The sequence below is a fragment of the Schistocerca nitens genome, chromosome 8, assembly GCF_023898315.1.
Source record: "Schistocerca nitens isolate TAMUIC-IGC-003100 chromosome 8, iqSchNite1.1, whole genome shotgun sequence".
Classification (NCBI taxonomy): Eukaryota; Metazoa; Arthropoda; class Insecta; order Orthoptera; family Acrididae; genus Schistocerca; species Schistocerca nitens.
Genome location: NC_064621.1, coordinates 437,676,541 through 437,697,794, shown reverse-complemented (window position 1 = coordinate 437,697,794; position 21,254 = coordinate 437,676,541). Strand labels below are relative to the sequence as shown.

Here is a 21,254-nt window from a genome sequence, read left to right as displayed (position 1 = left end):
TGCATCCATAACTGTTCTACCTCCATTGCTTCTGTCTGAAAATAAAGATTTTAAAAGTTCATGTATCCTATCTGCATATTATCTTCTGCTGCCAAGAAGATGCGCTCGACATATTTTTCTCTTGGTTGTCTTGCCCCTCTGTTGATATAATTTTTCAAGCTTTTGTACTTCTGTTGGTCTTCCTCATTGTTTGAGATCTCTAGTGTCCTACTTTGTTCTGTCATATTGAAAAGATCAGTGGTAATCCAACCTTTTTATTTGTCTTTGTTTCCCTTGTCTGCTATTTCACTTGTCTCTTCTAAGGTACCAGTTATGATTGACCTCTCCAACTTTCTTGGGTGTCATTACTGTCTCCTGCATTTGTTTTATTGTCTGTTGACTTTTCATACAATTTCAGTGTTTTGTTTTTACATTTTGTGAAATCCCATTTATATCTGTCGACCTTCATGATTTTCTTCAATTTTAGCATGCTTTTCATCATTATTAGTATGTTGTCACTACCCACATCACATTATCTGTACCTATTTCTATATCTTTGTTTAACAGTTGTGATGTGATCTGGTATTGTTTTCCACCTAAAACTTCTTTATGGGTAATGGTTAGGAAAGATTTTTTGTAATGGAAAGTTTATGTCTTTGGCAAAATATCATGAGACTGTTTCCCCTTTTATTCCTTGACTCCTTTCCAAATTTTCTGACTACCTCTCTTTCCAACCATAGCATTCATGTCACCCAGTAAAATAAAGTTTTCATTTCCATTGATTCTCCCAATAATCTCTTCTAATTCATCATTTCTTCTTATTCGTGTCCAGTTGCTGGCATATAATTTTACTGAATTGTGTTTGTGTCTCATGGTCGTATCTCAACTCTTAACAAGAATTAATCTAGGTCTCACTTGTCTATTGAGAATATTTCTGATTGCTACAGTCCTAGGCTTGTCTTTTGCTATTCCACTGTGTATGACTGTATCTATGCAGAAATCACCAGTATTTGATCATTTCATTTCTGGAACTCCTACTACATCAGTACTCATTCATTTCATTTCTAATTTCAGATTTTTCTATTTTGCTACACAGCAGAAGAGAAGTAACGTTCCATGTAGCCATTCCCATTGTTTGGAAATTGTACTTGTTTTCTTTCTGCATTTGTCCCTGTCTTGTACTTTTTTTCTTTCTGCATTTGTCCCTGTCTGGAGACCTGAATGATAATCTTACATCTGTATAATTTAACCATCCAGTTCTGCTGGATACCTCATGTGCCTTTTGCAGCAGTTTCCTGTGCCAAGGACAAAAGTGTGCACTGCTTTGTACCCGCTCATCTGTACTCTGAGGCCTTTGGCCATTGGTAGAAGGGTACCTCCTGTTCTCAGGAGAGGAGTTACTCAATCCCTGTATATGTCATCCACTTGCTGAGCAAGTATTACCCGCCTCTCTACCATCAGGGGATGAATATCGGAGTTTTTCTTTCAAAAAAGCTAGGACCAAGAGGCATTGCTAAGCTCTTCGGTACTTTTATAGCAACCAAAAATATTTTAAAAAATTATACATAAAAGATAATTTATTGGGCTGAAAGGGCAAAATCACTGGACTCCTTTAGGAAATGCAGTTATTGCTTTAGTAGAAACTATTCATGCAACACAGCTGTGTTAATGGAAACAAAGTCACCTAAAAATAGACATTAGAGCATGAAATATGTCAGGGTTGAATGAAAATAGTGAGCAGCAGTGTATGATTTCACCGTGACCATTAGTAAGACACTTAACTGACACCTCTTTCAAAGGGACTTGATTCTACAGTCTATAAAGAACAGAATCTCCAAACTTAAACTGCTATCAAATCAAGATAGGATATGAATCAACTAACCAAGTGACTATAGAAGACACAATAGGACTGGGCAAGAGAGAAACTGCCTGTGAAAATAAAATTCCACAAATAGTACAGTTTCTTCTGACATTTCTCAGTTCAAAGAACCTCATATTCTAAACAGTAGTATTTGTAACTCCATTTGTTTTTGCTTGTTTGCCGTCACTTGGGAAGCAAAATTTCTTCAGCATTTATTTATTTGGCCATTGAGATGTATTATTACATCCTCAGCAGATCCTCCCTCCACCCTTGTTTTAACCATAAGAGATTTGATCCTATAAAATGAAGTGACCACACAGTATATCAAAGAAAAAGCAACTGTTAGACAAATGACTTTCATGACCATTACAGATCTTATGAGATGATATAACTTGTTTACTTACTTAGTATTTCTTTTCTTGCAGGTTGAGCGTGTTCAGTACAAGCATCCATTACCGGATCGTGTTCCACAACACAGTTTCAGTTACTCTGATCATGATGCAGTCCTAGCAACACTGGAGCTATCTGTAATGTCTCCTGAAGCTCAACCACAAATCGGCAAGTGCATTAGATTAGAGTACTGTATTTACCCGAGTATAAGACGACGCCCCCTCCCTGTTTTTTAAGAAGTGCCTTGAAAGAACTTTATTTTTAATATATTACAGCTAATCTGTTTTAGTGATATAAAGTAAAAGAAGTAAAAGAAGAATGTTATATCTGTTCTAAACTTAGGCCATTTATTGAGTGTCTACATGGTGTCCATTAATTTTTACCTTCATTTCCTGTTTTGCTTACTATCTAAGACAGTTGTCTATGGTATCACTATTTTTGGCTCAAGTCTAGACTCATGGCCAATGCCACTCATGGCAGTTTTTCTCTACTGCTCACAGGTTGGCAAGGCATCAGTTTCACATAGCCAGTGGGTTGATAATTTCAGAATATGTTGCAATATCCAAGCTGGAGGTTATGGTGGGATCTAATAGCACAGCTTACCTCTATCTAAATGAAATGGGCATCAGTGAAATTTATAATGTTGGTTGTCACAAATATTTGTCTATTTATTATGAATATGTTGCAGCTTCTGAGGTGGTTGTTACGGTGGGATCTGAAAACACTGTTTTATCCTAGTGCATAATGGATTTCACATCTATATTGATGTGAGAAAGTGACAATATTCCTTCATCTCGTGCTTCCAAACATCTGTCCAATGTTCTCTCATTGGTTGCTTATAACCAGCAGCTGACATAGACACTTTCATTCCCATCACACACTTTCATTCCCATAATACCTCATGGTAAGTGTTGACAACATTACTGCGTGACACACATAAGAGTGTCACTGGTCCCTATATAGACTTCTACTGTCTCCTGCAGAAATACATACTATTGTTGAGTATTTATGCAATTTTAAAGTCAGTTCAATCCTGACTACAAATGGATTCAGACGAACCGCTGTTTACATGTTGTAGATCAGGGTGTATATGACCCGGGACAACCGGGAGATCTGGGAAAAACCACGGAATTTTTTCATCTGGGAAAAAACCAGGAATTTTTTAAAATTTCGGGAATTTTCAGTGTTTTAGTTTTCTGTTAAATTTTTGTAATTTTGAGTGGTAAGAACCTATGCTCTAACAAAGGATATTACTGTATCCCGCTACTGCAGAATAACACTTCAGCAATAAAACATAAACGAGAGAAAAAAACGAAAATAATGTAAATTTGCAAAGGAAATGTGCCATATACGATGACACACAGTGCTCATGCAAGCGTCTGCCAACAGCAAAATGTGTCAAATGCTTTAGAAAGACTATGCAATGCTTCATAACAACAAATTGCCTCCGATGAGCATGAAGTCACAACTGTTTACATTAGATTCGTGTTAGCAGTTACGAGTGGGCTCATGCGCACACGCAGTTGAGTCGCGTTTGAGCAGTAGATTCTCCCGCTTCTGGCTACAGTAATGTGGCTGTTGGCTGTGCAATCAGTCACAGCAAGCAGTTAGATGCTACCGGGAAAAGGGGGCACCAAATTCATATTCTTGAGGAAAAAAAGCTTGTTTCACAAAGCGCTTAGCATCCAGCGCACGTTGGTCTAACGAGTATTCATATGATTTTGAAACACATCCCTGTTGGTTTTTGAACATTTTTAAACACATTTTAAGTTGATTTCTGAATGGATCATAAGTTTATTTTTGAATGCGTGCATAGTGTATGTGATGTCCCTATCAGGAGAATCCTTGTCGCATCTAGAAATAAACTTTCCGCAGACAAAAGGAGACAGGGCCATACGAGCTGAGTGGAGTAAAGCCAAATGGATGAATGCCAATCGCCGTCTGATTATGTGGTTGAGTGGGTTTGCAAATGATCAGCATTGTTACAATTACTAGCGAAATCCATAGATTCAGACTACCAGAATGGAAATAAACGACTAACAGGAATAACAGGTGAGAAAGATTACGGATTATCTTCTCGGTGTATACAAGAAAATGAAATTTTGACAGAAAATTTTTGGCCAGAGTGCTATATTAGTAAGGACCAGTTGTACAGTCCCCGGCTAGCAGCCACCTAAGTTCTGTACTGGAAGTAACGCAGAAAAAGTGTTGTACGAACATGTAACAATGCCTAACTGGAGAATAATCACGGGATAACTAAACCTGTGATCCTGGCAGGGTTAGTGAAGTTAATTGGTGAACAAATTTTGACAATGGCAGGAATAGCTACAGAATTGGTGATGACAAGGTCGTTTGTTAGAAGTGGAAACGAGAAGAAACGGGGACATCACACAAATTATGGAAGAATAAGACTATTCCAAATTTATATAAAAATTTCGTAATACTACTTTTCGATCTCATGCTTGAGAAACTGGTGCATGTGAATGAAATATGAAACTATTTCCTAACATAAAGCTTTTTGCTTGTAGTAGGCCTAATAGGTATTTGATATTGGTACTTAGTGAATTATATTCTGTCGTGTTATAAAAATGACCATTTATGCCAAAACAACCTCGTTTATTTGGTGTGTGTTACAAAATTGCTGCAATATTAGAAAGGCCTATTTTGTTTGATCGAACAGACATTGACAAAATAGACGTAATCAGATCGAGAAACGAAACCAGTCTTGGGTATTATTTGTATCAACAGCTCTTTCAGTATTAGATAACGACATTTCAATTTTTCATGTAGCGAAACGTTTGTCGAACTTTGATGAGGTAATAGATTCTTTCGCGAAAGGAAGGCACACCATGTAAAGCTGTAGCAAGATTAGAGAGAAAAAAAATTATAGGAACTAAGATTGAAGAATTGTGTGCTTTCATGCTTGTCTTTATTGGTTCTGTGTGTCCTATATTTAATGTTATGTCACACAAAACAGCAATTTATTAGCTAATAGGCAATAAAGAGTGCAAATTTTCTGAAGAGTTCTTGTTCTCCCGATTACAAATAATCCAATTCGCTGTTAAAAAAAAAAGAAAAAAGAAGAGGGGCAGGCTGTCAAACCGGCTGACTAGCAGCAGGAGAGGCACTACGGTACATTTCAAATTTCCACTGTCCTGAATATAGTTTGATGGCATCCATTACAAAATATACACGTTTCAATACCACAGAGCGAAATACAGTGACGTGCAATAGAAGAATGCTGTTTGAAGAGGCGTGGCACTCCACTTCGGCTCACTTAAGACCAAACAATGTGTCTTACATTTCCTCAAACACATATGTTTTATGTTTCAGACTTTACAGGAAGATGTGCGCTACAAGATGAACATATTTTTGAAAATTCGTTTTTTTTTATTTTTATTTTTTTTATTTTTTTTTATTTATTATTATTTTTTTTTTTTTTACTATTGACCCGGTTAGCAAATATCGTAGATCTGGGGCTGATGCGCAGAGCAGTCTGAGTTATAGTGGGTAGTCTCCACATGACCCGTGATTTTGGTGTTTCCCTTTAGTTTACTCTCATTTCAAATGAAAACAAAACGGGTATCTGTGGCCGGGCGCTATCAAGTGAATTAAAATACATTCACATAATTACGGAAGACTAAAATATGTTATTAGTTTCAGATTTTATTTTATTTCCACTTTCTGACAGTCAAGCATTAATCACCTTGCAGAACAATGAAGTTATTTTTGTCTGTTTGCTAAAGAAATTTGAGTTTTATTAACCTTTTCGGCTGAGGCAGTCAATGTATTTGAAACGAAATGTGTAATTTCACAGTACTGGCTAGTCTCAACTGTTCGCTGCATTTCAAGTGCACGTTTTCATCTTCTAGCACGTATGCCACTATGCCATAATAAAGAACCAAACATGATATAATACAGTACTGGTGCTCCAAGAAAATTTACATCCTGAAACCCACACTGAAAAGCTTAATATCGGGCCGAGGTCTACTTCATTGGGAATCTGGACATACGAATGTGCAATTTAAGTATGCACTTTAAATGTTCACATTTTGGTATGGTTCACGAAATTCCGATGTTCTTGGAGTATCCTCTGATGTCTTGTTTCTTTTATGACATAATGTATGATCTTTCAATGTTTTATACATACGGGCTTCCTATGTCATGGTAGCTGTGCAAGTGCGGTGTCGCCCGTTATCTGTGCTCTCTGGCAACTGCTGAAACGGACATATTTCTAACAGGTTGTGGGAAAATATTGCGAATGGTGGTGTTACTTTCAAAGTGAATATCCTTTTACATAAGCTGAACTATGTGCGAAAATGTACCATGAATTTCTTAAATTACAGAGCGTTTGACTCTTATTTAAAAATCAACTCTTTGATGACGAGCCATTTAGAAGAATTTCGAACCCTGAAGATCAGACATTTATGTCATTATTAAAAATTTTACTGGCACATTTGTGTGATATATCTTAAAGTGTAACACGCGCAAAAAAGATCAACATTATATGCGAAAGTTTAGTTTCTCTTGTAGCTTATTAACCTTAGAGACCAATATTATATGTGAACACTTTTCTTTTCTTGTAGCAACACTATGTATATTAATTTAAACTATTAACTTGCCCTGTTTGTGTGTTCATGCTACTTAATAGTGACGTTGCTGTCGCCTGACTACATCACGTGTCCTATGCTCTGAATATCCGCTGTCATTGCCTGGCGAGATCACGTGACATGAGCTATGACTGGCTTACAAACGCGCATCGCAATCTCGATTTCAATGATTCGGAAAGTAACATGCGGTGTTTGATGGAATTCCAATGTATACTTTTGTAATACAAAAATACGCAGCATACATGTTGCTGCACATCATAGATATTTCCAAAATGTGTCTTTCTCCCTGAGTTTCGTTCTCGAAAGTGCCAGGAAATTCAATGCCCGTGGATAAACCCATAACCATTCAAACGATTGATAAGTTTTGCAGGGAAAATATACTGTCACTTAACACGGAAAAATTGTTTTCACCCGGGAGAAAGAGTATTTTTAACCGGGAAATCCTGGAATTTTTTTTTTCTTGTCCACGTATACACCCTGTAGATGTTCACAAAAACCCAATGTACATAGTGCACATTGCCACGATTGGCAGCACGACAAAATTTGCTGCTCACTCACTAGTCCCTTCGTGCCTCTGTACATTTGTCCTAGTTATCAACCAAGCTGGTGTCTCAGCCCCCCCCCCTCCCCCCCCCCTCCAACCATTCCCAAATTTTCCAAAATAAATATGCAGGTGACCTCAGTTGCCAAAATGTCATCTGTAACTATGAGACAACTCCTATATTAATCTATTACATAATATACAAATATTGACATCAACAGCAATAGTTCAGTCTGTGAATGTAAGACAACTCATTATTATTCAAATGATTAATTTGGGAAAAAGTCATCTTATAATTGATTAAATGTGGTAGATACGCTATTTGTTCCATGTAGCCCTTGTAAAGAGAACCTCGAGGATGCGGAGCATGTCGTAAAACAAAAATATGCAGTTCATATTTATGAAAGAACTTATATTCCAAAATTCCTTCCACAGACCTTAAGTGAAATGATCTTGAAGGATGTAGGATAAGTTAAACATTTTTTTTATTTTTAAACTAATACTAAGCTTATGGCAAACATGTAAATATATGTGTACGAGTGAGTGTTGTAGCCCTGTGTCATGAAAAGAAAATAGTGTGCAGTGCTTCCTTACTTGATTATGCAGATTGCACTACTGCATGGAACAATTGTCGAAGTCAGGCACTATACAAAACTTGTGTTATTGTCCTTTATTAGGAGCCAAACTGTTTTTGGTTACTTGTAAGTTATTGAAATGAGTCATTATATAGACTGTTCTTATTGCTAGTCTTGATTTTGTGAACTTAAGCTGTTAATTTGAAAGATAGAAAGAATGGAGCAGAGGAAATGCATGTTTTTCGCTATTTTTTTTTTTAATCTTGTGTCACTAATAGTACTTTTACTGCATTTTTGAAATATACATACCTTAATAGGTTTGGAAAATAACATTGTCAAGATGACGCCCATGCCAGACACAAATTTGGATCCTCCCCTGAAAGTTAATGTGTAGCTCTCTCCAACATTTCATTTGTTAGAGCTTCAATTTCCTGATGAATGAAAATCTGAGGTCATCAATTGTTCATGTACATTCTTGATGTTGAAATTACATTCCTCTCATTTCATTCAATGCCTTTCAAGTTTTGTATGAAGGACGTTGTTTAACATTTTGATGTTACATGCTGATTTCACAGTAACTTTGTTTCCTCCCTCTTCAAAAAGTGATATCCAACAATCCCTATCTTGGAGATACCTCACGACTTCTTTACTTTTGAGCTGTGGAGAGGTTTTTAGTGTAGTTCATGTCGGTTCTCCAATGCCCAGTACCGACAGTTCTACACCTTAACATAACCATCCAGATGAAAATGGGCTTCATCACTCGTGAATTCTGGGACATCTACATCTTCCATAAGAATAGTGTCCATTATGCCACAACTTATCTTAGAAGAAAGATTAAGGAAAGGCAAACCTACGTTTCTAGCATTTGTAGACTTAGAGAAAGCTTTAGACAATGTTTACTGGAATACTCTCTTTCAAATTCTGAAGCTGGCAGGGGTAAAATACAGGGAACGAAAGGCTATTTACAATTTGAACAGAAACCAGATGGCAGTTATAAGAGTCGAGGGACATGAAAGGGAAGCAGTGGTTGGGAAGGGAGTGAGACCGGGGGGGGGGGGGGGGGGGCAAAAAACAAAAAAAGCACTTTGGGAATGGCATTTGATTACTCAAACTAATACGAGGCGTGTTTTTTAAGTAAGTACTGTTTTGAAATTAAAGAAAGATGTGCTAAGATATCTCAATAATTTTATTTTTACATGAAAGCTTGTGCCTTAATCTACTTTTCTACATAATTTCCATCAATATTGAGGCACTTGTCATATTGTTGTACCAGTTTCTTGCCATTCCATCACTCATAATGTTTTCTCGGTAAACTGCACAGATCTCACGATGAATATCGACCGCTTTTAGGCCTTTAGCACTAAGAAATCTTATAACAGCCAGTAATTCACTGTCAGCGGGACTCACGATTATCGGAGGCATCTTAAACACTGAGTACACAACGTAAACAAGGAAGAATCAGACTGTAATGGCATAAGTGCATAGATTAAGGTACAGGCTTTCATGTAAAAATAAAATTATTGAGATATCTTAGCATGTCTTTTTTTTAATTTCAAAATGGTACTTACTTAAAAAACACGCCTGGTATTATGCAATTACAAACATCTAAAATGACCTGCAGGTACCAAATAAGATACGAAATGAAATACTGAGTGTAAATTTACCTGGAGTTCAGCTGGGAAAGAAGTTAGAATGGAGTCAGAGAGTTATTTTATTTTGAATGTTGTCATTCCCCATTGTCTTTTGGAATAATCGTCTGGGACAGTGCTCCTAAAGTATAAAGTGTTTACCAATTTTGATTCCGTAAGGAACTGTTGTGCACAGCTACCATAGACTATAAGGAAGGAGAGGCACGCAGCAATTAGTCACGTTCCCCTTAGTTTTCATTACCCTTACATATCTAGATTTCGGCTATAAATATATACACCACTAAGATCATATCGTGACAAGTACTTCCATGAGTTTGTTTGATTGTAACTCAAATGCACTGAAGATGGCTATTAATAGCAAAATCTAGATATGCAAGAGTAATAAAAACTGATGGGATTTCGAGTGATTGCTGTGTACCTCTCCTTTCATAAAGTTTTCATTCAGCAAAAGTTAACAGTAAGAATGGCACTTGGGTTTCTAACACACACAGCCTCTAACATCAATTCATCCACCTGTTCTTATACCTTTTTGAGTATGACCAGATTTGGTACTCATTCTCAACCTAAAGTACTTAAATTTATACAGAGCGAAGAAGGCATAGCTGAATTAATTGTACTTAGCTTTTTGATGTTGTTGAAGTTCTGATGTGTCTCCACAGCTGCTGCTTCTTCTTGTGCAAGCTTGTTAAAATAGTTTCTGGTAGTAGGTTTAAATTGACGTTTGCCTTTAAATAAATAGTCTTGGCGTGAGTTCGAGTCTCGGTCCAGCACACAGTTTTAATCTGCCAGGAAGTTCCAGTCTTGGCCATGATGTCATTTTCCACCAGATGGTTTAATTGCATGTTCTGGTACACTTTCACAACTGGTTACAACATTCATATATGTGAGTGATGACATCAATTTATAGAGTGACCCTTTGACATACATCCGCTTTTGAGTATCCCCGACAACAAGTGTGTCGTCTGCATTGATATGCCAAAGACCACGTAAAACCTTCAAGTTCAGGTTGGAGTTGTTATTCTGGTTTTTCTATGTACGCTTTTTACACATACTAATACTGTTACAAAAGCTAGAAAAATGTGGAACCTATAGTTTGAAAATAACACCTACAGTAACCAGTGGTAATTATTTATGGGAATATGATTTTATATCGTGTTGACAATAGTATACTTCATATGATTTGGGAATGTTTTCCAGTTTGATTGTCAAGCAGGTGTTTTGCTGTTTTGTGTTTTTCTGTGAATAGGCTTCATCTGTTTTATGTTGCTTATTAGGATTTAAAAATAATAAAGTAATTTTGGTGTGAACTGTTTTGTGAGCCAACTAAGCTTTTGAATTCAAAATTATGACACAATTTCCTGATTTCAAATGTGGCTATTTTCTGTTTGGGATAGAACTGACAAAAATTAGGAAGCATTTCAGTGTCTCTGTCTCCTAAGTTATCAGATGAGACGTAATGTTCCAAACGATAAATTTAATTCCAGAATGAGATTTTCACTCTGCAGCGGAGTGTGCGCTGATATGAAACTTCCTAGCAGATTAAAACTGTGCGCCCAACCGAGACTCGAACTCGGGACCTTTGCCTTTCGCGGGCAAGTGCTCTACCATCTGAGCTACCGAAGCACTACTCACGCCCGGTACTCACAGCTTTACTTCTGCCAGTATCTCGTCTCCTACCTTCCAAACTTTACAGAAGCTCTCCTGTGAACCTTGCAGAACTAGCACTCCTAAGAGTGGTTATAAGTCAACATTGAAGGTAATTTTTTATAAACTGTAAAATCTGTATTATATTTGTTATCTATAGGACTTACAGGGTATCTACAGATGTTATCTATTGAAAAATATTGTGTGAACAGAAGACTTTGCCTTCTTGTGTAGGGTTCGGAGTGGATTTATCTACTGTGGTACCAAGTCCTCTAACAAGCCATTAGCCACTCCTCCTGCAAATTACCTGCTTAGAGAGAAACAGCAACTATTCTATGTAACAAACAGAAGAGCCTCCCTATTTCCTTCAAAAATCATGTCCAGAAGCAGCTCTCTCAAACCTTATCTCCTTGCACATTCTCATGAGGAGCCACAAAGGGATATTCCATTCATTGCTCAGTAGCACTCTGAACTGGCTACATTATTCCATTCCTTGAAACAAGGATAGGTATTTCACACATGAATTTTCCAAAGAGGTGTTCCAACACCCATGCAAGATACTTAACATTCTTTGCCACCCATGTGTCCATTTTACTCACAAATTACTGTTGCAGAGGTCATGGGGCATTCATGTGCAAATCCAACAACTGCCCACCATCTCCTGTCCTAACCTGTCACTGTCACTTACTGTTCAGAGATGGGCCACTTATGAAAACTCACGTCTTGTCTGCCAACTTTGCTGCAGCCACTACACAGCATTCTATGTAATTATGTCTATGAAGCAATCATCCAGCCAGATGAATAGCCAGTTCAACTTCTTCTTCACAATCTATTGCACCACTCACTCTTATAACCTCAAACATTCTGGGTTTAACAGCTGGGGATTGTACCTGCATATTAATTCCCTTGTGCACCTTGCCATCCACCTGCTTTTGCCCTGTCTCCTGTTTCCAGCCCCTCCATCAAGACTGTTTACCATTTTCCACTACCTCGTCCATGTCTCCACCCACCACCCATGCTAGCTGAGGTGATGCTTGTCCCAGTTGAAGCTGCAAATGAAATAATAAGTCTGATGAAACTAAAGTGATAACCTTATTATGAAATAATAAGAAGCAATAGCTAAAATAAAACTAGTCTGTCTGAAAGTGCCCATTGTAGCACATCCATGAAGCCATTCTACTGCTGGGTAACATTCAGTACTGTGGTTCTCCAACCCATGCATTATCCACTGCGTGAAGAGGCTTCCAAGTGCAGTGCTTATTTCAGATGACCCCAGACACACTGTATCAGGTTCATATCTGCAGATACAGAGTCTATTCAGTTCATTGGATTCCTGCCTACTGGAGGAAGGTGGTGCAAAATGCTCACACATTAAAGCTTCAAAACACAAAAATGTTGCTTAAATGTTCACATTAGGGCTGGAAAATAAGATGAATGATCCTGTCCCAGTATTGCACAGCCTTTAAAGTGACCTTGATAGTAAAGTGAGATATCTTAACATCAGTTCATGATTCCAGGCCTAAATATGACTGACCACCCTGTTGAATCATGATGGGATGCTTGAGACATGCGCTGGCATCTGGGACCTTGAAATTGGAAGACAATCATCACGTATCAGGAAAATCCTGCCCTAGACTATGAAACAAACCCAACAATATTGATTCAGTTTCAATTCCAGGTGTTCCCTTGCCCATCTTCTTCAACCACAGCACTGTCTAGATCGGTACAGCACTCCCAGATACTTCTAAAAAGGCAACCCAGTGTTGTGTTGCATTCTCTTCAGGATAATTTAGATAGCAGAATTTATGTAAATTTAGATAGCAGACATTAGCTAGTGTAGTTAGCCACAAGTGACTATTGCAAAGACAGATGTTCAATGTTTTGTCTCTCATGATAGAGGTTGAATGTTTGAATGATGTTGCTGTGGTTTACACCTGTTTGGCTGATAACCCTTCCTGCTGTAAAGTGACAATGCAAGCACAGTCTAAGCTTGAAATTTCCCTGTGAGGCATGTTGACAGACTGGACAGTGCACACAAGCTGCATTGTTATATTCACTATTGGAGACACAGCATGCTCTAGTGAACAGCTCTGAGAATGTAGGTTTACCTTTACCTCCTTCACACAGGTACAGGTGGCTGTATATATCGATTTGCTGTGGTGAATAGAGTATTGAGAAAGAGTTTCAAACTAAAAAAAAAAAGAAAAAAACATTAACTATGCTATTCATGAGAAACTGTTTTGCATAGTTTATTTTAGGTAGCAGTGTAATTATGTGTCAATATTTTTCTAGAGCAAATTGATGACCCGGAAGTCCTATACGTGTTAACTTCAAAATTCAGTTTTGGGTCCTGCGTCACATCCATAATTTTCATTAGTATTAATATTGTGTTGTAGAATAAACTGTGACAGGTGATTTAAAATTAAGAATGTTATATTTCAAAATTCCTAAAATTAACAATCTTGTGTCCACACTACATAGATCATTAATGCCCTTGCTCATTACCAATATTTCTGTTTTTCTCAAGAAATATGGAAAAGAATTAATGTAATACTGTGACGAAAATCAGTGATGCAATGACACAGTTGTTTCATATTAGATTAGATTAATACTTGTCCCATAGCTCATGAATACGTATCTGTCAGACTTTTGATGCAATTTGGTGAGCGACCAAAGATTTTTGTGGCAGCATAATTCACCCCTTTCTGTGCCAAAGTTAAGATTTAACCCAAAGTAGTGAATATCAGCTTTTCTCCTAGTGTTAAAGCTATGCACATTACTATTGCTTTTGAATTGGGATGGGTTAAATAACAAATTTCATAGCTGAAAAGTAATTGGATAGATAAAAAAAATCTACTCGCCAAGTGGCAGCAGAGCACACACGTAAAAGGAGGTTATAATCAGGCAGCTTTCAGAGTCAGTGGCTCCTTCTTTAGGCTGAATGCTTGAAGGTGTAGGAAAAGGGGTGAAAGAAATTGATTAGAGAGGTCTAGGGAAAGGGGTAGATTTTGGAAATGTCACCCAGAGCCGCAGGTTAGGGTAGATGTACCAGACGGATGAGAATTGTTCTGCCGCCACATGGTGAGGTAGATTTTTTTGTCCATCCAATTACATTTTATTGTCAAAGGTGGATTGTTTTCGTTGTTAAATTTCATAAGTAAATATACATATTGTGAAGCTATTGTGAATATCCCTAGTTCTTTAAATAAATGTCTGCAAGGTGATCTTGGCTGGGCTGCAGCTGTTATTCTGATTACATGCTTTTGTGCAATGATTACTTTTGTCCTTAATGATGAATTACCCCCGTATATGATGCCATATGAAAGTAGTGAATGAAAATAGGCACAATAAGATAATTTACTTATATGTTTATTGCCAAAATTTGCAATAACCCTGATAGCATAAGTAGCTGAACTCAAACATTTCAACAGATCATCAATGTGTTTCTTCCAATTCAATCTTTCATCAATGCACTCATCCAAAAATTTGGAATATTCTACCTTAGCTACAGACTTCTGTTCAAGCTCTATATTTATTAATAATGTTGTGCCATTTACTGTACTGAACTGCATATACTGTGTTTTATCAAAATTTAATGTGAGCCCATTTACAGAGAACCACTTAATAATTTTCTGAAAGACATTGTTTACAATGTACTTTGCTAATTCTTGTTTATTGGTTGCAATTACTATACTTTTATCATCAGCAAAAAGAACTAGCTTCTCATCTTCGTGATTATAGAGTGGCAAGTCATTAATATACACTCATATTCAGAAAAAACAGAACACCTTGAACTGCTACAGATAGGATCTTCATATTCACAGGACATGTACATTAGTATGTTTTTCAGAAATGATAAGCATTTGAACCATGTCGGACAGAAGATTCAAGGTCAACATTGAAATCGCTGTGCAGCACCACCTATCGTTAAAATGTGCTGGCGGCTCTTGTTGTCATTATAAACCAAAGGGAATGGATCAGTGTGACCTGAGCAGACATGCAGGAGGCCTCGCAGATGTATAAGCAAACTGTACCATCAAATCAGTGAGTTTGAAAGAGGGGGCATTGTTGGCATGAAAGAATGTGGTGCATCCATTTGGGAAATTGCTGCTTGTGTGGGACAGAGTGTTGCAGCAGTGCAACAGGTGTGTGCACAATGGTTCATGTAAGGCCATAGAACACGACGAGATAGGTCAGATCACGTCAGCCAGATCACACCCCAAGAAGATCAATGTCTCATGCAATGTCATTGCAGGACAGATATGTGGCCTCCTCGGCTCTAGTGGAACATATCATACACTTTCAGGGGTGATAGTCCATCGCCATTTATTATGGAGGGGTTCAGTGTGCTTTGTTCACTTCTCCATCTTCCTTTGACGAATATGCAAAAACATGCTAGACAGCAGTGGTGTATGGATCATCATCACTGGTGACAAGAATGGCATCAGATAGTGTTTTCAGAAGAATTCAGGTTCTGTTTGTTTGACAATGATGGCCACATTTCGATTCACCGCAGGCGGAGGGAGTGGCATCACAGTGACTGCACTGGCACAAGACTTAGTGCCAGCTCAAGGCCTTATGATGTGGGGTGCTGTTGGGTACAACCACGAATCACAGTTGGTGCATGCCCAGGGCATTATGATCAGTGTGACCTATGTGAATGACATCCTGCAACCTGTAGCCATACCATTCGTGCACAAGGCCTCAGATGCCATTTTTCAGCCAGACATTACATAACCACATGTTGCTGCGTGAACACATGTCATCTTGGTGTCACATGATGATAGCCTTTTTCCCTGGCCTGACAGATCACCAGACTTATCATCAGTCGAAAATGTCTGGGATATGGTGAAATGACAGGTGCAGTGTTGTGACCAAATGCCAACCACCACAGATGAACTTTGAAATCAGGTGGCTGCAGCACGGATGGCTATACCACAGGATCCCATTTGCATCTTATATGTGTCGATTCCATTATGCATGGAACACGTTATCAGGGCCCATGGCAGACCATGCGCCTACTAGGCAACAGGACACACAATGAACCAAGGTGTCTGAAATCCTAATCATTCCTGCAGACCATACTAATGTACATGTCCACTGAATATGAACATTCTGTCTCTAGTCATTCAAGGTGTTCTGTTTTTTTTTTTTTCTGAATGTGAGTCTATATTAAGAACAATAAGGGACCCAAGACTGAATCTTGTGGCACCCCATTTTTGATATGTCCCCAGTTTGAGGACTTCCTAACCTCAGAAGGAGAGGTGGGTAGAATTTCATATAGCTTTACATTTTCTATTGAACATCTGGATCCTATTTTCTCGACAGCATATAGAAAATCATTATTAAAAATATTTTTAACCTCTGACTTTTTGTTAGTAAACTTTTCATTCAGTTTGATGGTAATACTGTTTTTCTGTGCTCTTGGTTGCTCTGTTTCACTTTCAACAATATTCCAAATTGTTTTAATTTTATTATCGGAGTTGCTAATCTTGGACATAATACTCATACTTCTGGACTTCTAATAACTTTCCTTAATACAGTACAGTAATTTTTATAATACTTGACTGTTATTCTTTCATGCTATTAGATATATTCCCCTTTCACAGTTACAAGATATTTGTATCTCCATAGCAATCCATGGTAGTAGCGAAAAGAGTCACCTATGTGGGTACACAAGCATGCAAGGTCCTGTCACAGCATAGTAAATGTGTTGTGGGTAATGCATGGTGGATATTAAGACTGAATTAAATAATTTTTTTTTGGGCAACTGCTCCAGCTCCATTGAAGTGTATTTGTGTTATAATTAACAATATTATGAAAAGTATAGTTGCTACTCACCATATAGTAGAGATGCTTAGTTGTTGATAGGCACAACAAAAAGACTGTCAGAAAGTGAGCTTTCAGCCAGTAAAGCCTTTGTCGAAAATAGTCAAAAAAAAAACACACACACACACACACACACACACACCAATGCAAATCTCACACACATGACCAGTTACAATTAATGTATTAAGTTATAATCTGATTAATATTAGGACCATAATACTTTTATTTCACAATTTAAGCAATTTTAGATATAAAGGTAAAATCACAATTTTTTGTTACACTATTTCCTAAGACTCCTTGATCATTTAAGCAATATGCTGCTCTTGACAAACTGTCTCCTGCATTTCCTATTCCCTCTGCCATTGTACATCTTGTGACTCTGTTGTACTTCCACATCTTCTCTCAAATTTCTTCCTTAGTTCTCTGTTCTCTCATGTGCCTCTCTTCTCGTAATCAAGTGGGAGCCACACATGAAGACTTAAGCTAAATTTGTTTCCTATAGAGCTGTGTTGCTGCAAGCACACATCCTTTACAGCTCATTGCTGAGTATGCTTACAAATAAATTTATTTTTTTCCCCCCAGATGAACCAAAGCCGGATCCAATACCCGCTCTGACTGAGGGAGTGGCAGTTTGTGGCAGCGCACTTCGCCAGCTTCGAAGATCCCGCCGCATTTACTGGGTGTTTTCTGTGCTGTTCTTCGTCGTAGTTGTGTGTGCAACAGTATTTGATGCGCCAGAAGCTTATGACAAGATACTCGATGTGGTTATTGCTGTGGCTTCTATTTTGTTTTGTTTTACACTTTTTATGTGTTCTTTGTGGAACCCAATAGAAGTTAATGCAATACGGGCTGGAAAGTTAGCAATGGAAGTGACATTAGCTGCTGCAGAACTGCGTCTGGCAGGTAAAGATTTATAGATAGGATGCAAGCATTTATACAAATGCTTAAATTTACTCGCATTTATAGCTTGCCAGTACAAATTATCTTGCCAATTTCTCTGCAAGTGCTGGCAGACTTAAGAACTCTGCCGTACTCAGAAAGCTCATTTATTTTGGGACCACAGTTTGATGTGGGGAAGCAGCAGTGATCTAAATGTGAATTTAAACTATTTTGGGAGATAAATATCTTAGCTTTTCTCTCGATTCTTGGGTGTACCAAAGCTCAATTTAAAACTACATGCTTCTGAAACGTACAGAGCTGTAGTTTTTTCTGTAACACTGTAGTTGATAGGCCCCTGTTTATACATTTTATATGAAATTCTATTGAATTCTAAAAACTCTTTTTTTTTTTTTTTAATTTTAAAAGGTGAACTAGGTCTTCACATGTTTATTTAAGAAGACCAAAAAATATTGGAACAGTATTTAACTCGTAAAAATTGTGGTTATAATCACTGTGTTTACACAGAACAGTATCTTCTTGTAAATTCTGGGCAATCTGGTTTTCATACTGAGAAAAAAGACACTCTCACTCCATGGCTGAACAAATGATGAATTATCTGCAAACAGACCCTTATCTTTATCATCCTTTCTGCCATGAGGTGAATAACTATCCCCCTTTTGTTACCTTTCACTTTTCACTTGCATGTAAAATAGTTTTTCTACTTGTGACAGAAAAAATTTAATACTTGCTTTCAGTTTCTTGAACAATTATTTTTTGCAGTTCGAGAATTTTAGAATCAAGAAGCCAATTTTAAAACATGTACAGTTGAATTGCCTTGTGATGAATGAGTGCTCTAGCACATTAAGATGAAACCACCGAAAATATTGTGTAGACAAAAGTGCTGTTGTGTGGATGTGTGATACAAAACTTGTTTGTAACAAAATATTACTCATTCAATGCTGGGACCAGATGAATAGATAAATTTCTTGATTTATTAATGATTCAGTTGGGCATCTCTTTTCTGTCAGGTGCTAAGTACATAACTTTACACTTGCACATATAGGTTTTCTTTTTGTCATTATCATTATTTTTTTATGGACAAAAATCGATCAACAGCTAAGTAAACATTTTAGTTTTTTCTCTTCTACATTGACGCTTAGATTTCATAATATTATTCTATGCTTTTTAAGGATGTGGGTTGCCCTTTCAGTCTCCTATACAAAGAGAACCATGTTCTACCTTCCTGTTGTGGAAGTTGATTGTGGAGTCTGTCCATATGAACAAGAGAGAGAATTGTCAGGAGTCGAAATGAGGGATGATGAACATTTTTCGAGGTGTATAATGGATGTTGAAACAGAATAACTAAATGTGCATATATGCTAATGGAAGTTTTTGACAGAAGGGCAAGCTTTCATGAATTTACGTGAGGTAATGGTCTTAAGTATTTGAAAGGAGAAAAATTCAGACTCAATATATATATTAATATCTGGTACAAGTCAGATACGTAATCCATTTCAGCTTTGAGGTTTAGAAAGAGAGTGAGTATCGTAATAATGGGAAAAGTGTGTGTGTCATTGTTGCCTATTGTGGATTGCATCTGAGGGAAATAAAAAAATTCTGTGGTCTTCGTTTGTGATACTCATCATTCTTACCCAGTAAGATAGTTGTCTATATGGAAATGTAAGCTTTCACATTGAATCTCGATGATGAAGTTTTCTCAGTTTATCAGCCGAGTCAAGGTGTTGTCCTGCTGCAGAATGATGCCTTGACTCAGCTAAGATAATTGTCAGCTGTTAGTGACATTGCATATTGAGAAGATTTTTTGGGTCAGTTATTAAGTGTTTATTTGATGGCACTATGAAAACAGTTTTTTACTTGATAGGCCTTTGAACTGTTCTTCCAAAGTAGAAAATTCCGTCTAAATTAGTTAACTGTTCCCATACCAAGTGAAGTTATCTAGCATTAAAAGACTGGACTTATATCTAGATAGCAAAGGGTTCAAATCTGCATCCACTGACCCTGATTCAGGTTTTCCCAATTTACCTAAGTAAGTTAAGGTGAAAATCAAGGCATTGCCAACTCCTTTCCATATTCTCCTTGACTGAGCTAGTGATTCACCAGTAATTACCACAATGTTGGTGGCATATTACACCATATCTTCTTTATACAGTGTGCAGCTCGAGCTGTTCTTGACAATAATAAACACAATTGCGTGGTCTGGTATTTTGACATTGATATGCATATTGCTGATCAGCTAGGATGACTGAAAGCTGACCATATTATATAACATCCTTTAGGATATTTAATGATAAACATTGATCTGTCAGTTTCACTGAGTCATGTAAGTATCTTTACATTTGTTTGTTTTCTATGTATTTGATGTAGTTACAAATGAATATTCATTCACTTTGAGTGCATTTGGCTATACAGAACAAGTGATCAGATTCGCGTTCTTGGGTTTCATCAACTCTTGTTTAAATTTACAGAACTATTCTCGCAATTTCTATGTAATGCGCTAATCTTGTGTCCCTGTTCCTAGTAATTATAATTCACTGTACTTTTTAATGTCGATATCATGAGCTGTTGAAAATTGCATCTTTCTAAATTTCATTAATAAACTCTATTTTATAAAGGAATACTACTGGTGGTTCATTAATTAGAATCCTTGTTGTAGATACAGAACAGACGTTTTGATTCTTTCACTGTTTCTCTTAAGCTTTGAAATTAGTTCAGATTTTGTGCTGCAATTGGTGATTGATTCAGATTCAAACTTTTGGAAATTCCATTGAATTATGTAATTACATAAGTATTTTTGAAAACAGTTGTACCACTTCACTCTTGCTAACTGGCCAGTTTTCAACTTTAGCTTTTCTTTTGTTTGTTGTTTCAAGTATTTGCTGTGCCATGCTATTTTGATCCACAGTTTGATTGTCTTCAGTACCATTGCATCATTGGTTATTCTGAATCAATGATAGGAACATTAAGTTTTCTGTGTCCCATTGCATTGCTGTGAGACATTCGTAATTTAATCATGTCTTTCGTGTACTTTTGAAAAATGTTATTTTGTAATCATTCCTTTTGTTTTTGTTGCCCCCTATTCTTCCAGAGCCGTGTTTCATGGAATTTGTGTTGTGTGAGCCGCATGCCTCTTTGGTCAGCTGGTCTGCCAATTCATTTCTGTAGATAAATGCATGTGTGAGCTTCATTCCATTTAAAGTCTATAAACTAATTATTCTTTTGCAACATTCAAGTCTTATTTCATGCTTGTTCAAATAGACTGTTGTGTTGGTTTGGATT

At 37.2% G+C, this 21,254-nt stretch overlaps 1 protein-coding gene across 1 annotated transcript in view; it reads left to right on the top strand.

Annotated features, from left to right (window-relative positions):
- LOC126199244 (putative neutral sphingomyelinase) overlaps positions 1-21,254 on the top strand; it is a 141,644-nt gene that overhangs the window by 108,384 nt on the left and 12,006 nt on the right. The window contains exons 6-7 of the mRNA XM_049936042.1: positions 2,266-2,398; positions 17,661-17,981. Of these exons, the coding sequence (XP_049791999.1) occupies positions 2,266-2,398; positions 17,661-17,981 (454 nt within the window). The remainder of the gene's footprint in view (positions 1-2,265; positions 2,399-17,660; positions 17,982-21,254) is intronic.